The sequence below is a fragment of the Magallana gigas genome, chromosome 4, assembly GCF_963853765.1.
Source record: "Magallana gigas chromosome 4, xbMagGiga1.1, whole genome shotgun sequence".
NCBI lineage: Eukaryota > Metazoa > Mollusca > Bivalvia > Ostreida > Ostreidae > Magallana > Magallana gigas.
In genome coordinates, this window is record NC_088856.1 from 39,335,173 (window position 1) to 39,352,795 (window position 17,623).

Genomic DNA, 17,623 nt, shown 5'->3' on the forward strand with positions numbered 1-17,623 from the left:
TTTAATTTTGAAGGTTTGGAAAGGTTTTGCTCAGAGGAGGAGAACCAAAAAAGAGAGAGATGAAGAAATGATATTCATTGGCATGGTAATTAACTTTATGTTCTGTATAAATCATGAAAATATTCTGTTCAGATGTATCATATTATACATAGTAAAGGAACTGATAGTTATATTGTATCAGGGATTATGATAATATATACATGTAATATGTTTTGGTTTGTTTTGAGAGAGAGAGAGAGAGAGAGAGAGAGAGAGAGAGAGAGAGAGAGAGAGAGAGAGAGAGAGAGAGAGAGAGAGAGAGAGAGAGAGAGAGAGAACAAGAACAATTAAGATAGTATATGAGAAAGAATGAGAGAGAAGAGAGAGGGAGGGAAGGAAAGGAAGAGAGAGAGATAGAGAAGCATTTACAATTACAAATGTATTACCAGGAAGATAAAAAGACCATTTTTGTCCTACACAGGCACCTCCACCCTTACCCACTAGTATAAAGAACACCCCTCAGGCCTTAGCTCTGAAGACTGAGGCCACGAGGCGCATCACACAGGGAAACCATGAGAATGAGTACCAGCAGGCCCTGGGAACAATCAAGGAGAAGATCAAAGAGACTGAGGGCCCAGACATCAAGGAAACCATGATGGATCAGATCAGGCAGTGGTTCATTGAGTGCAGGTAGGTCACACATCTATTGGTAAGATGTTCAGTAGGTGCAGTAAGGTCACACATCTGTTGTATGATGACCATTGAGAGCAAGAAGGTCATGTGTGACAATTTACCCTGCTGCAATTTCTGAAGCTAGTAAAAGTTATGAAAATTGATATACTAGTTTATGAATGTAGACGTACATTCAATTGTGATTGTATCTGCTATTTAGCTTTGTTGAATTTCTTACAGAGATGCCCAGGGGAAATTCCCAGAATATCCGGATGAGGATGATGGTGGATCAGCTCTTATCTTCAAGGAGAAGAGTCCGGAGGAATTGGAGGCAGAGCTTAATGACAAGGTAATGCCGTCATTGCATGATGAGTAATGATATAACGGTCATGTTGAACTTCCTTAATATGTTTGGTTGGTAATGAACATACCAATAAATAAATTAAGATCTCTCCATTCTAAAAACCTGACGGGTTGAAAAGCTATATATACATGTACAGCATATTCTGAAAAAGCCCACTGGCATGGATTTTATACGGCCAATATTCAATCATTTTAGACAATTTGTTGCAATATAATATATATGCATGTTCAATGTGACGGTCTTATTTTGTTATGATATAAAATAAGTCATTTCCCGATAACTGAAAATACCTTCATACAACATGTATAAACTACAATTTATAAGCAAACATATACATGTTTCTACCAAAGATTTTACATGTGTATAAATTTTGTCATACTTTTCTAATTGCTACTGTAGGATGGAGACAAAAAGAAGAAAGACAAGAAAGGAAAGAAAGACAAAAAGGACAAGAAGAAAGACAAGAAAGGAAAGAAGGATAAGAAAGGAAAGAAAGGGAAAGGAGGTGATGATGAGGTAAGTGAAGTGTACACTTAATGATTAATTGACCAAAGTTACTGTCAACTTTAATTTGTGACAGCTTTATTTTGCAGAATAACCTAAGATAAAGTTGGTCAAAACAAAATAATTTTCGCAATTAAGCCTTATCTACAACCGATTGTTATTGCACTCATAGGGCAATTAAGGACCGGTTTGTGGCGAGAAAAAATTGCGATGAATAAAAGTTGGTTTACAGTAATTTTTATGGCCCCAAATGTCAAATTTGCCAATTGAATGTAAGAGATTTATCCCAAATTTGAATTGGAAGTAATACAAATAATAATTAAGTTCTCAAGAAATGACTTATAAAGTATGCATGGTACCATTTTGAATTTGTGCAAAGAAAGAGGGCAAATGGGTGAATAAAGTGGAGGAAAATATTATCCTTGATGACTCTCTGTGCATTCTCATTATGAAATGTAAAACTCCTGTGAGCTTATTAGTGATGTAGCTTCATTTGGAAATAAATGTTTTTAAATCAACTAAAAAATTCCTTACATACAATTTTCATAGAATGTCTGGAGAGACTGATTGCCTTAATTTTAATGTATATGATATTATTATTTGGACTCAACGCTCAATGTTCGTTTTTGTTCATAGGAAGAAGAGGAAGGCTGGAAGATGGCAGAGTCAAGCTTTGTTCCTTCTATCAACGAAGGAACAGATAAATATAAATCTGTGTGGATGACTCGTGATGAAAAAGACAACTTCTCCCAGAAACACGATGCAGAACTCATCAAAGAGGAAAAAAGAAAAGAAGTAGAGGAAGAGATCCGCATCCAAGTGGATGAGCTCATGAGAGCAGAACTGAAAAATCTTAAAGCTGTACGTAAATTTACTCTGAGTAAAGATGCTAATTTCAAAACTTCATCTTTAAACTATTGATAATTAAATGGCCAGAAAAGCTCATAGTGACAGAATCCTCAATTGCAAAAATGATTTTGCCGTTAAAACATTAATTTTTGTTTTCAGGCTGTAGATAGGGACAAGGGGAAAAAAGGAAAGGGGAAAAAGTCTGGGAAAAAGAAGAAGAAGAAGGGAAAGAAAAGTGGAAAGAAGGGAAAAAAGAAGAAGAAGGAAAAGGATTTGACTCCCGATAGGTAACTAAGTCAGAATTATTTTTTTATATATACTCCACGCCATCAAGAATGCACGAATAGGCACACATAGTTTAATATCATAGGCAATTTTATTAAATTTAATTCAATTGGTTTCTTTTGTTAAATTCTCTCAGTTTCGTGAATAAACAATGCACCTCTCCAATTTGCTATTTCCATACAGATTTCTAAAAGTTTACCATGCAAAAAAAATCGCAGTAATTTTTGACTGATTAATTTTATTTCCTCAAAAAGTCTGTGCAAATATTTGATTGAAAAAAATTCTTGGATATTTTACTACAAATATTAACACTTTACATGCCTCTAATACTCTTTTAAACACCATCACCAGCCCCACAAAAATGAAGTGGTGTTGTGCATGTACATGTCAAAGTGGCAACTTTGATTTGCATTTAAATTTAACATAACTCATTTTCCCAAGTCGGTTACTAGGTTTAAGAGACATTTCGTACAAATTACAGGACGATTGAATCCCTCTATGAGGAGCTAGTGAAGGAGGGCATCATTGTACGTTGTCCTCAAATCCGACTCTCAGAGTTTGAGGGCGAGTACAGCTACCTGGGGACCACACTCAGACAGGCCAACATCGAGCCCATGCCCTCACTGAGTGATGTCAGGAGATTAGTGACAGAATTCGGAATATTACCTTTAGGTAAGTCTTAGAATAAGAACTTATCTGAAAAAACTAGTACTTTTAGAAATTAAAAAGAGGAGAGACATTTGTTCTTTTGGCTAAAGCTTTAATTTCTTACTTTGGTACATGTGCCAATTTGATCAGTTTGTCATATATAAGTGGCATTTCCAATAGCTTCCATGTCAACAGCAAATTGATTAGCTTCAATTTCTGGTTGATTTCTTTGATCGTCTGCACTGCAAAGATGAAAATATTGACATATAGTACAAGTAGTAAAGGTAAAAAAAAAAAAGAAATCATTTTGAAAAATTTAATCAAATTTCATACAAGTATTTGCCCTCATTTATTCAATTATATTTGTAACTTTTTTGTGTTCATTCACAAATAATTAATGATAGAAAAAAGTTACAGCTTAATTACCCTGCTGTCCGTGCTTTGCGTTTGCATCTATAGTATATACACATTGATACTAGTATCAGAGTTAGTATCAAGGGAATTACAGATGCTGTCATCAGCTGTATAAATCCCCAGTCAGTTGGTAAACTATTGGTGCTTTGAGCAAGTTGAGTGTTGTTATACATGTATATTGATGTAGTATTATTAACAGAAGCAGTTTGGTTTTCTGCTCCAATAACTGTACCTCCTGGAAAAGGCATTCTGTCAAAAAAAAAATAATAATAATACATGAACTATGCTGAAGAAAGCAGTATGCTGGATACTTCAATTTTAAAATGTCATTGCAAGTAATAAAAGCAAAGAATTCAATCCAAATGATGTAACTATTACAAAGACACAAGAGCAACAACTGGCATGTAGTTTTGAAATTTGTAAATGGCATACAGGAATATATGATCTTGATTAGGATACAATTTCAAAAAATATTTGGTTTAGAATATCATTTTATTTCAGTGATGGCGACGTCTTCAATAGAATTTGCACAATTTGTTTTAAACAAAATCATGGAGATTATTTTTTATCCCAAATACTGTGGAATTAAGTTCATGTGGGCCAAGTTTTATGGATTACAAATTTTTGAGAGGCTCAATTAAGAGGTCAACATACATTATTTCATGGAGAGCATGGCTAATATAATAAAGAAAAAGTGTGTGTCATAATTTGTTTTTGATATACATTTATTGAACTTGATGGGTGCATGAGGATATCTGTAAAATCCAGGAAAATATTAAGCCACCATGTATTGTAATATCAAAATAAACTTTTTCAGTCATGTTCTTTACTAATTCAAAATACAGCTTTCCTTCCGACGCGCAACACTCTCATCTGTAGCCATTCATATATAAAATAAAACTTGCACAGATTAAAAGTGTAATAAATTCCAGAATTGATTGAATTTACAATGTACATTTAATCCAACGGGGCCACACCCATGCATGCACCCTGTTTACTCAAAATTAATTCCTGGATTATTACAAGTAATTTCCCTTAATTTTCTTTCTTTGTTCTCTAAATATGAATAAGGAATTACTAAGTATCAATCTCTCCTCCTTTTTTATGACCCAAATCAGCAAAACCCAAAGCAAAGTCTGTGTATTTGCATGTTTCCTTGCTCTAATTTTTCAAGATGGCTGCCTTTAATAATTCATATCATCTTGGAAAAATTAAAAACAATTAATTTTGCATAATGATGTTAAGATTTCTTTGAAACATCTAGTTAATGGAATATACAAATGCAGTTTGTTGCCCGTTGTGTCGATCAATCATCTAAATTTTTACCTTTAAACGCTGAATCACCTCGCTACAATGCTGTATAGATGCAGCGGCCACGAGATGTTGACTTCCGCTGTATTGCTCATGCGTCGTGATGTCTTGTATGGAGGCCCGTTCTGAAATAGATGCAATCATGCACTTCAGATAATTGTTTCAGACTTTTTTTGTGGTAGACTTTAAATATACTTGTAAAATTATGTATGTACAATTTACTGGTAAATTTTTTGAATTTGTTACACAATACTATTCATAAAGTACCTGATCAATACGAAGAGTTTTAAATCTATATTTAGATTACTGCAAAATACCTACATAAAAGTAATGCCAGCATTACTTCACATAGCTGGAAATTAAGTTTTCACATGTGTATTTATTCCAATTATGTATACATGTATTTGATAAATTTTTAGAAACAGATTACAAATTTAGATTGATTTTTTTGTTTTTAATTTGAAATTATACAAATACCTGAAATACATGTACTTAAAGATAATGATCCAACATGGTTATTCTCCCATAAATAAACATAATGTTTTCACTCATTAATACATATTTTCCTCCCTCATAAAGGATCCCAGGCGGTCCATGAACAAGCCCCCCTCACAAAGTCTATCCTCCTGGCCGGTCCCCGGGGGACAGGGAAGAAGATGCTAGTTCAGGCGGTCTGTAACGAGGTGGGGGCCAACATGTTTGACCTGACGGCAGCCAATATAGCTGGCAAATACCCCGGAAAAGACGGCCTTAAAATGCTCATTCATCTGGTTTTTAAGGTATTTTCATTTTTGTGTGCTGTTATTTGTTGTGAAAATCTCTAAAAAAAAAAAAAAAAAAAATATCATTAATGAACAATACATCAGAATTTAACAATTGTTTTAAACGTTATAATTTTAATGTTTTTGAAATTGAATTTTTATTAAAATTTTATTTCAGGTTGGTCGAGAATTACAACCCTCTGTCATTTACATAGGAGATTGCGAAAGAATGTTTAAAAAGAAAATTCCTAAAACAGATCCAGTAAGTCTAAATTATATATTAAATATGGTTTTAATAAGCTAAGAATGTTAAAAACCTGAATAATTTTTTTACAGGATTCGTTCTATTCATGAAATAATTGTTAAAAGTTTTCAAAACCTTACTTCTCTTTCAAATTCCAGACTGATCCCAAAAGGTTGAAGAAAGAACTGCCCAAAGCCATGAAGGGTGTGAAGTCGGATGACCGGTTGTTACTGGTGGGGACGTCTCGCTGTCCGTTTGACGGGGAGATGAAGCCCCTCTGTAGTCTGTATCAGAGGATCATCCTTATTCCTAGACCCGACTATGCTTCCAGACACTGTAAGTTTAAAACTTCAATTTAAAGGGAAGAATAAAGAATGTTACTAGTATATGCTCATAAATCTTTCAAATGTTCGAAAAATTGTTTACCTAGCTGGCACTTGATCAATACACCACATACATTTACATTTTTTTTTAACCTCATTGCATGCATGACCAGACTATATGCTTCCCTGCACTGTTAGAGGAATTTAACTCAATATCAATCAATAAGTCTTTAGAAATTAATGAATTAGGCTCAGAACTTGAGAGGACAGGGGTTTTAATTTTTCTATGTTAGAAATTGATCTACCAGTTTTATGGGGTACTAGATAAAAATTCAGTTTAGAATGTAAATACACCAGATTGAAAATGCAATGCAGCTATGTGAAACTAATACTGTGGAGGGGGTTTCTTAGGGATGAAATGGTCTTATAATGTTGCTCTGAACAACTATCAGCCATTAACTGATTTCAATACAATAGATTTGATATTGCTGTCTAATAAACGGTTTAGGTGAAATATTTAACAAAACAAAACAAAAACAATAACAGTAAAATGATGATGTTCATTTAAGGGGGCCATTTTAGGCTCAAACTATATACAGTCCTTTGCATTACATGTATTAGTTTTCTCAATCAATTATCCATACAAGGTTCATATCCATGTTCATGCATGCCACTTTCACATAAAGACCTCAGAGTTATCTATCTTGCATATTCAGTATATTAAATACATAACATAAAGTTCAGAGAGCTTAATTCACTTACTACGTACATGTATTATATTGTTTGGAAGGTTACTTAGGGAAATAATATAGCATTGAATCATGATTTTTTGAAGTATACACTCTCATAACTGCCGCGGTGTGTGCATACAAATTGAGTAACGCGCGTTAGCGCGTTATGAAAATTAGTATGCACACACCGCGGCAGTTATGAGAGTGTATACTTCACAAAATCATGATTTAATGCTTATATTTACATTTTTTCAACTTCTTGCCTTGTCTGCAAATGTGATTCATGCCTTAAAATTCCGATCTTATTCTAAGGGTAAGTTAATATTAATGGAAGAGCCACAGTAACAGCCACAAGCGTGAACTTTGAATTTCGCTTGTGACGTTGCAGTTTACAGCGTTCAACGTTTGTGACGTCATAATAAAACTCGTCACATTTGACCTTTGACTACTTGTTGCATTTAGAGGCATTTGAAGATCACAGAATTTAATGGAAAAACACAGTAGAATGTAAATATTTCAGGTTTACATGCACATTTAAAAATGTCAAAATGTCAAAGATTCCTCCAATCATTTATAAAATATAAATACATGTATTACATGGCTTTTAAGCTTGAGTACTAGAATATATGCCCTATAATCCATGGAGAATTGTGTCATTTACCATTATAGTGCTGATCATACACTAATAGTTTCTACATGTATAACTGTTACATGCATGCATATATGATGCAATGTTGTATAAATAATTTATGTATTTTATAGCTTAATTCCAGATCATACCGGTAACACTTACAAAAAGAAATTTAAAAATATTTTGCAGTGTTATGGAGGAGGTTGGTTCTGAAAAACAATGGAGTAATCACCAACACACTGGATGTAAGTTCTCTGTCCAAAGTCACTGACGGTTACACGCCCGGCCACATGCTGACCGCCATCACCCAGGTTCTAACGGAGAGGAGGATCCAAACTCTCTCCAAGAAGCCGCTGCAGTCGGTGGAATTCATTGCGCCCCTGGCCAGGATTGACCCCATCTACAAAGAGGAGGAGGAGGCATTTAAGGTGGACTACTTCTAGCTAATTTAAATAAAATAAAGCAATTTACTTATAAATCAGTGATAGGTGCAATTGTATAATGTGGTTAAATCACATTATAATACCTATTTTGTTGACTCAGTTTATTGTGTTAATCAGGTTGGGACCAATAGCCCATATGGGATATAATAGCACATTTTGGATATAATAGCACAAATGAAAAATAAATTTAAAGTGTAAAAAATAAAAAATAAATTTGTTTCCCCCAATCTGTTAATTATAAGAATCTGATCTGCAGTTTGTCCACAGGATTCAGGATTGCATTATACTGTTAAAAATTTATTATAACTCAAAAAATTAGTGCATTCCACATCCATTGACCTGCACACAGTGACTTATGTTGACATGCCATTACCATGCTTACTTGTGAAAAAATCTGAGTACAACAAATTGAATTCAATACTTCATATTTGAATTATTACCAATCAATCATCATGTTAACCAGAACTGTTCTTTTTTGTTGTTCCATTTAGAAAATAGCTGTTTGGTAACATATAAACATGCAGTTATACATAGCCCCAAAACTTTTAAAACTTTGACTGCATCTGCGTTAAAAAGTCAAAGTTGAAAATTATACTCCTGCACCATAGTGCGACTTTTAGTACAAATGCCCATTTAAGACAAAAGTATGATTGAGTAGCTAAATAAACTTACCTCAGGTAGGTAAACAAAGCCACGTATGTAAATCAAGCTATATGTAGTTTAATCTAGTGACTGTACTCATGGTACTGGACCTGTTAGATGTTGATATTTGCATGTGATAAATTATCTTGTACTTACACATAAACTATTGAAAAAAAAAATACTTGCCACATGGCGTTGATAAAATTTCTAGCAATCAAATACTAAAGTTCAGGCTACCTTAATGTAAACTTTTGGCGTACCTCGGTGGTTTCCATATCTAGATGCCGACAACATCCGAAATTTATCGAAGACCAACGGTGACATGGCACCTCAGCACAAAGATCTTTCGGCACCCAATTGATAAAACGTTTCGTTACTATGACGTTTCGGTTCCGAGGCGTATCGACGCAAAACAATTACCTTTCCCTATATTTGTTTTTAAAGGAGTAATATTTGATTTTGATTTGATTGGTAACTTTAGACATTATTTATCTTATCATCCTGATATATCGTATTTCAGTGTGTCGTTCAATGCCTTTTGAATAGAAAGTAAAATTATATTTTGAAAATCGTTAATCGATCAGTTCATACATTGTTGTCAGGCGCCTGTATGTAGCAAATCCATCGTATTTTAAGCAGGGGACAACACCGTAGTTTGTCATTTAGAGCGCTAGAATTAAAGACTATATAGTATTTAAACAGAACAATATAGCACATGAAGTCATAGCACAGGAGTAGTGTACATGTACGCCAATGGGTAAAGCTTCCCAACTGTTATAGCATGACAGCTGATCGAGCTAAACGGCACGTGAGGGAGGTCCTGCTAGTTGACATTTTTTTTCCTGCTCGGGCGGATTTTTTTTAAAACAAGCGCAATATTTTGTGGCCCGTAAATTGCAGTTTTTTTTTTACTGTGGTAGGCACTGTAGCTGCCAGGTCGTCCATCCGATTTTTTCAAGACCCTAGAGCTACAGACATGCAGATACATCTATAATTCAATCATTTATGTGTAGACATTTATAAAAATATTCTCATGTGTTTTTCACAAGTTTTATTTGACTTTTACAGGGTTGGTATGCAAAGACTCCTCTGGGCAAAAAGCGCGCCAAAGCAGCCCAAGCAGACGATGATGATGGCGGTGGGGGAAAAGGAGGAAAAGGCGGGAAAGGCAAAAAAGGAAAGAAGAAGGGAGGAAAGAAGAAGAAGAAATAAAAAGTGATGCATTTTTGGAGAAAATCCGTCCTGATGACTGTGATAAATGGTTTTTGTGGTTGCAGAAATTGTTATGAAACAAAAACCTTAAGTAATACATATGTCAGTACTTAAGTTGAAATGAAGGAAATATTTCTTAATTTATACACTTGTGAATATATGAAGAATTTCAGTTTATTGTAATAAACTTTAAAACGAATTGTTACGTATGATTTGCGTCTAAGTTGTCTGGGGGTTTATTTATACTGTTTTATTTTAAGAACTACAAGACTTAGTATAAACGTTACATGTATGTGTTGTCAATGAAAGAAATCAAAGAACTGAAGAACAGACGGGAGTATATTTTATTAAATATTATTTATTTGAAAATTCATTTTAAAATCAAAGATACATTTATGTAATTCCGCTTGGCAAGTAGTTTCTTATAGCTCTATTTGAATAATTACGCAATTATTTTTTCTTATATGAATTAACAACTGAAGCTTTTCCGACAAGAATTTCTAGCTATTAACGGAAAACTCCATATAAATCATGTTATGTATTATCTATAGATAAAATCAACACCATCAAACTCTACAATGCATTATGTGTCAGTAATCGAAATATTTCTGAAAAAATTGTCTCCAAGCAATCGAGCTCTGGCGTATGAATACACGTGTACGAATACAAAAAAATTATAAATTGTTTGTTCCAATAAAAAAAAACCTGACTATGTTCAAAGTTTTTATGAATAAGTTTCCTTGACAACAATGCTTCTGAATATATCACATCGAATTTATCGGTTATTTTCAAGTACTTAAAAGTACAAAGTTGTCAGCGGTGATGATTTGTGCGTAGGTCTTAACACAGTTTCACCTCCGGTTTGCCAGGATAACTGCATAGGTGAGTTGATTAAAATCAACTTCCAAAAAGTGAGCAAGCTCTCATACCTTACGCTCCCACATTACATGATAATGCTACACATGAATGATAGAAAGAGTATGCATAAAAAGAGTAAAATATCAAATATAATGAATAATTCAACACAAAGTAATTAAATGAAGGGGCATTATGATAATAACTAGATTCTTTTTTTCCTTGACTTTTGTATTTGAATGCTATACATTTCTTGAAATTCTATGAATTTAATGGTTTGAGAGGAATTGCGCCGAAAAACTGTTCAGTACTGTAATCAGTGATGAACTAAAGCGGAGTAAATCAAAGGGGCGAAGCATACCATGGCCAGAAAAGTAATAAAAGTGTAAATGAAACACAATATGTCATTCTTACTTAAAATTAATTATTTGTTTTAAAATCTAAAGAGGAGTTACACCGACAGTTAAAAAGCAGGACTGGCAGATGAGTCTAAACATTATATTCCCTTTAGTTTTTTGTGTTTTGATAGTTTATATGAGTAAAACATGTATGCTGTAGAAACGGTCTTAATTTGGTCATAACAAATGGATATATTAATCTATTTAATGAAATCTCAAACTACGCTCTAGCCTTCTTGCCTAAAGAAAACAAAACAAAACAAAAATCAAAAAAAAAAAAAACAAAACAAAAAACAAAACAAAAAACAAAAAACAACAAAAAAACAAAACAAAACATTTTTTATATAACATGGTAACTGTTCAGGCTGTAAGTGCTCGAACAGAAATTACTTTCTGCTTTGTCATTGGCATATTATAACTAATATTAAGATAATTATTGCAGAAATTAATATTTTTGGGGATTGACATCTTTGGAGGCATTGAAGCTCGCCTTATTATAGAAAATCAATTAAGAATTGTTGATCTTTATCTACGGATCAGAAGTTAAGAAACTGATAATGCGACATCCGCTTATCTTAAAATGTAGTTTTAAAAATGAAAAGGTACAGTCTAAGGTAAGTTTTTTTTTCAAGTTTGTATCACTAAATTTGTTTTAGACTGAGATAACTGTAAAGTAAAGGGAAAAAAGCTGACTGTGATGGTCTAGGTAAAAGCAGGATTGAGTTGAACTTCTCTAAAAAAATATATTTTATGGCACGTTTCTATAAATAGTTTAATGAGAACATTTTGGAAGAGTTATATTAAAATTCGAAACTAAGTTAAATGCAACATAAGAAATAGAGAGTCTATTTCATACTTTTAAAATTATCCGGATTAAAGTTAAGTTATTATACGGTCTCCTTGTTTTATATCCTTGTATCATTGCTGGGTGGAAAATCTCAAATGTCGAAAGAAACAATTCTTTCATTATTAAAGAAATAAAGAATAGTTTTGATGTCATAGGATGATCACAAATTAAAGTTCATTTAAATTACGAAATCCAATATATTTTTCTTAAATTAAAGTTTCATGCAAAAATCTGAGACTGAGTCCAATACAGATTGGTTAGACTGTGTCGTAGTGACATATCAAAATACAGAACAACAAACTAAGGATCTAATTTAATAAGTAGAATTGGAGATTGAAAAATGACCAACAGAAAAGAAAGAAGGGTAAACCTTGACCTACTGGCAAAAAAATAAAAAAATCATATTCTTGCTTTTGTGTTAAAATGTTTATTTTGAATGTTTTATTACATAAATACTTTAAATGAACACAGTTAGGTAAATCAAAATGTCCGCAAAAGTTCAGCAACCTCGACATAAGTGAATTTTTTTTTAAAAATTAACAAATAAAAGTAAGTACAGATTTAGTTATATAATTTGCACAATAGGTAAATTATATGTACATGCATTCCCCAATAATTTCCAATGCTAGGTTGATCATTCAGAGAAACAGTGGTTCAAAGTTTCATATTTGATATACTTTTTGGTTGAATTGATATACCCTACTTTATATTTTAGTTCAACACATTCTAAACAAAATTACATTTATTATCCTAAAGTTGAAAACACATAATTGTAAAGGAATTAAGTCTGATTTTGTCAAAAGAAGCTTGTATTTTCACATCTCCTTTGCGATTTTCTTTAGGTTGAGACAAAAAATGGAAGAAGCAAGTGTTTTGTTTTAGAACTTGTTTCCCCAAAGTATTTATTTAGACTCCATGTAATCTTCTTTCGGTCTTTTTAATGCAGCCGCTGCAAAAGAGAAGAGAAAAAACTTATGTTTATTACACTGATATTAAAAATTTTCATCTATTTTTTTTTTCTACGGGGAACAAATCTTGAAACCATTTATAACATCAGATTTATCTCTCTTGTTTATATTGTACATAATATTATACAAAAGTCTATATAATAAACTTCTAATTTTAGTTTCAGTGAATTGGCACAATATTCAACTTGGTGAAAGAGTTTGCAAATGTTGTAATTCAGGACTATTGTTGATGAATTTTATTAATTTCTCTCGAATATAAGAACCAATTGAAGAACTTGTAATGTTTAATACTGTCAATCATCATTTGTTATCAAGTTCTGTAATCTAAATGTGTTATCTTTAAAAGAATATATAATTTTTTGGTTTAAAATAAATTTCCTTACCTTGTAGGCAACATATGCCTTGATAACAATTGGTACAACGGCTACACAGGCTAACCAGACTATGTTTAAGATAAGTGTTATTGCCTGTATGACTAAAAGAACTCTTGGAATTCTCCCTTGGACATCACTGTGGTTGTCCTCATCATCATTTATACGTTCAGCCATTCTGAAAGAAATTAAGATATTGCCATTAGATCGTTATTATATTACAAGTTTTACATTTTCGAGGCCACATTTAAAGACAGATTATCCAAATGAGGGACAGATGGGTATGCATTAGGAACATAAATGAGAAAAAGTAAAAGGTAAGGATTACCAAAAATATGTAAAGACATATTAAACAAACATGCAAAGCCAGAGAAATAGAAAACAAACAATGAGGCCAATATTGACAGTAGCTGATTTCAAAATTATATTAAATTCCATCTTATAGCCTCGGTGACGCAAAACTTTACGTCAATTCAGCAGTATTCCGTGATTTAATAATATGTGCCATTTTGCAATTGGATTTATATATTTATTACTGGACGCCAGAAAGGAAGTCTGTATTATGCTATGAAAGTTTAAAAAGCTGTGTTTTTTGCTGAGGTATCATGAACAAGGCTCGTTTAACCATATGATATGTCAAAGCAAAGATTTGGAGAGAGAGAGAGAGAGAGAGAGAGAGAGAGAGAGAGAGAGAGAGAGAGAGAGAGAGAGAGAGATTTTAAAAATTGAGACTTTTGCTAAGCAATCGTCAATTAACTTCATATGGATTTAAAAGTAGTGGTTCTCAGTGGTTCTCAAAAAAAGTAAGAAAAAAGTTTACAGATGGTTGAGTAGATTAGAAACCAGAAAAAAGTCATTAGAAAAGCTCATAACTTTCAGCTGAGGTAAGCTTAAAAAGTATTTATAAATTATATGTCCATTATATGCTTGTTACACACTATTTCTTTGCCTAAATACTTGTCTTAAAGTTTTCACTGTCATAAATTATTTTATTGATGTCACAATGAATTACACCCACAATATATTTAAATCTACATAATCATACCTTAAAATTGAAATAATCTTTTTTTTAAAGAACATTTGTCCAATTAATTTCTGTTATTTTTATAATATAAAATTAAATTATAAAGACTGCATTCAGTTGCTTTAAATTCCATATAAACTGGGTTAGAACGATGAAGACTTATTTATAAACCACTTAGTAGGTTTATAAGTGTTACCTGTCCTTCTACATTGTCTACCTTTTATCTTAGTAAAATGACTGAATTTTGTTTTTTATGTTTATGTTCAAGTGACGAACGCCATCTTCTTCCTGGTACATATATTTTGTTTACCTATATATGTCCAGGTTTACAAGGAACTACGTTTTTTTTATCTTAACAAAATCTACTTCTTAAGTCATTTTTTACTGTTTGTACTCATTTAATGAAGCTGTAGAAATTCAAATTATGCGTTATTCTTTTATATAATGCAATTCTATAATATTGCTGCAAGATGGCCGGCATAATTTCTAACACAAATTAATTAAATATGCAATTTATATATACTTTTGGACAATGCGCTAACCATTGGAATAAAAACCCTGTTTTCAATAACCCAACTACCTTTTAAATCTATAAAGATACTAGTATTGGCAACAAAAAATATAGAGCAGCCTCTATAAGTGTTCCTGTTATACAGCCCTTGTGTGCGCATGCGCTATGATACCATAGATCGTACAGTGAATTCCGGATTGTGTTATGCAAGATATAAGTTGGTAATAATTCAGAACTATAAATTTTGAACTCTATGTCTTAATTTTTTAACATTTATATCTATTAAATTTCTTAAACAATATACATGTATTATTATAACCATCAGTGGAAAGAATTAACACCCCCTCTTTGCTGAAAAAAATATATAAAAATGGGTAATTGATGTTAGCATAGCTGTTTACAAGATAGAAGCTAGAAAATACTGCCATTTAACTTTATATAGCAGGTAAGCCAATAAATAAAATTTTTGGTCACAATATCACAGTTCCTTTGTATTTTGTAAAATAAAAAGTTGTGACTGTACCTGAAAGGATTTAAATTCCAATCATCATTTCTCTATTGAATATATCATTCTTTCTTTAAAGATCCAAGGCGGCAAATGAGGAAGCCCTCTCACAAAGATTATTCTCTTTACCGATTCCGGGGCACAGAGAAGAAAATGCTTGTCCAGGCGGTCAATAAGAGAGATGAAGGCCAACATGTTTGACCTGACATCTGCCAATATAGGCGGCATTTATCCTTAAGAAAATATCCCAAAAATGTTCTTCTTTTTATGTGCTGTCGTTTTGTAGCATTCTTTCTAAAAAAAAACAGTTTTAATGAATGTATTAGAATCTTCTAGAACGAAAATGTTTTCTTCCTAAATTTTGTTTTCTAAAATAAATTAAAATTCAGTTTAAACTGTGAAAGAAAATTTCCGACCAAACCAGATCCGTTTATAGTTATCTTTTATGTTCCTAGTCAAAACTGATGACATATAAAAATGTTTACAACTTTCATTGAAATATATTCTGACCTATTTTGATATAAAATATGACTGATATAAAAAGTTTGACATCCGTCCTTTCGAACCTTTGACTCTTTTTTTTAATTCTAAAGTTTACGTTAACTTTAAACAGTAGAAGAACTTGCCAATGATGTAAAGCTTCTGATGGGGACTTCTCAGAATCCATTTGATAGAGAGGTGAAGCCTCTCTGTAGTCTGTTTTCACGTTCTCCTTCATTGACTAAACTATGTGTTCAGGCCTGAAACAAAGTTGTAAACTCATGATAGATAAAATGAAAATGGGTATTTAAATACACTGTGTACACATTCTACATGGGAACATCAAATCGTTAGATAATCAATATACCTACATTGCATAATGAAAGCTACTCTGTGAAAGGGGTGTTTGTGAAATGTATGAAATGGCTAAAAATTCTACTTGGGAACTTCAAATCGTAAAAAATCAATATATTTACATTTCATACTGAAGTAGCCTTGTGAAAGGAGGGTTTGTGATATGTATGAAAAGGCTTAATAATATATTACACCTAAAATCTCTTATCAATTTCAGAGGTAGATTTTAATTTCAATACATTTCTGTTGAACATTTTCAAGCATAGGCCACGTAGGTATAGGCCAATTTTTTAATCTTATTCTCATTCCTCAATGTTGTTTTCAAATCTGAATTGTCCACTTCATGTTTTCTTTCTAGATTTTGTGTTCTAAAAAAAATTCTGGTTTGTTTCAACAATTGTTTGATTTTTAAATGGGATCACGGAGAACCCGCTTTTGGTTACATAGAAAACAGAAATTACCTGCAAAGATAATTTCAACCCAAACCAGGCCTTAATATTGTTAGCTATTATGATCCTAGTCAAAGTTTATGACAAGCAATTTTCCTCCCATATATATGTTTACAACTTTTAACGGAAGATATTGGTCCATTTTGATTAAAAATATAATTGATACAAAAATTACGTCATTTCAAACATTGTAGCCCTAATTTTAAAGTTTACCTTAACTTTAAACAGTAGAAGAACTGTCATATGATGTAAATTCAAATGTGTTAGCACTGATGGGAACATCCCGGTGTCCCTTTGATGTAGTCTATATTATCGCTCTCCTTCATTTACTACACTATTCGTTCAGGCCTGAAACAGAGTTGTAAACTCATGATAGATAAAATGAAAAGGGGTATTTAAATATACTGTGTATACATTCTACCTGGATAACGGAATATCAAATCACTAAAAAAATCAATAAACTTACATTGAAAGATAGCCATTGAAAAGCGGGTTATTGATATGTATATATGACAAGGCTACAACACAATTATCAATTTCATGGGTAGATTTAAATTTCACAATACTTCTGTTGACAATTTTGAAGCATAGATCACTGAGGTTTAGGTCCATTGTTTATTCCTATTTTCATTTCTAAATGGAAAAAAAAATTGCCAATTGCATGCAATAGCTAGCTGATGTGTGTTTTTAGGGTTGCATGCCAGATACACAAATATAAAACTAAGTAATTTAAAGAAATGAAATTAATCACAGGATGAAGCTCTGCCATTCAGTCAACTGAATGTTTACTAAATGGTCTGGAAAGGTGACTGAATGGCACAGCTATGCCATTCAGTCACATTGCAGTT

The 17,623-nt window shown here is 32.4% G+C and overlaps 1 protein-coding gene and 2 long non-coding RNA genes across 5 annotated transcripts in view; 1 reads left to right on the top strand and 2 right to left on the bottom strand.

Moving 5' to 3' along the window:
* The window catches only part of LOC105342112 (dynein regulatory complex protein 11), a 274,235-nt gene that overhangs the window by 3,647 nt on the left and 252,965 nt on the right, over positions 1–17,623 (top strand). For 2 of the 3 annotated variants that reach the window (XM_034450630.2, XM_034450631.2), the window contains exons 6-17: positions 14–85; positions 461–669; positions 892–1,000; positions 1,415–1,531; positions 2,156–2,380; positions 2,528–2,655; positions 3,135–3,325; positions 5,606–5,805; positions 5,966–6,049; positions 6,190–6,367; positions 7,906–8,144; positions 9,870–10,213. In XM_034450630.2, coding sequence (XP_034306521.2) covers positions 14–85; positions 461–669; positions 892–1,000; positions 1,415–1,531; positions 2,156–2,380; positions 2,528–2,655; positions 3,135–3,325; positions 5,606–5,805; positions 5,966–6,049; positions 6,190–6,367; positions 7,906–8,144; positions 9,870–10,013 — 1,896 coding nt within the window. In that variant the 3' untranslated portion in view covers positions 10,014–10,213. Of the gene's footprint in view, positions 1–13; positions 86–460; positions 670–891; positions 1,001–1,414; positions 1,532–2,155; positions 2,381–2,527; positions 2,656–3,134; positions 3,326–5,605; positions 5,806–5,965; positions 6,050–6,189; positions 6,368–7,905; positions 8,145–9,869; positions 10,214–17,623 lie in introns of those variants that run through there. The other variant, XM_066082412.1, reaches the window with a different exon arrangement.
* On the bottom strand, positions 3,371–6,312 carry LOC136274780 (uncharacterized). The gene is made up of 5 exons (XR_010713202.1): positions 6,172–6,312; positions 5,504–5,846; positions 5,042–5,151; positions 3,728–3,964; positions 3,371–3,543 (listed from the first exon to the last, which is right to left on the bottom strand). It is a non-coding gene; the product is annotated as an uncharacterized lncRNA (long non-coding RNA).
* LOC117682222 (uncharacterized) lies at positions 12,590–17,434 on the bottom strand. Its single transcript, XR_010713198.1, has 5 exons — positions 16,989–17,434; positions 16,119–16,232; positions 15,511–15,786; positions 13,465–13,630; positions 12,590–13,062 (listed from the first exon to the last, which is right to left on the bottom strand). It is a non-coding gene; the product is annotated as an uncharacterized lncRNA (long non-coding RNA).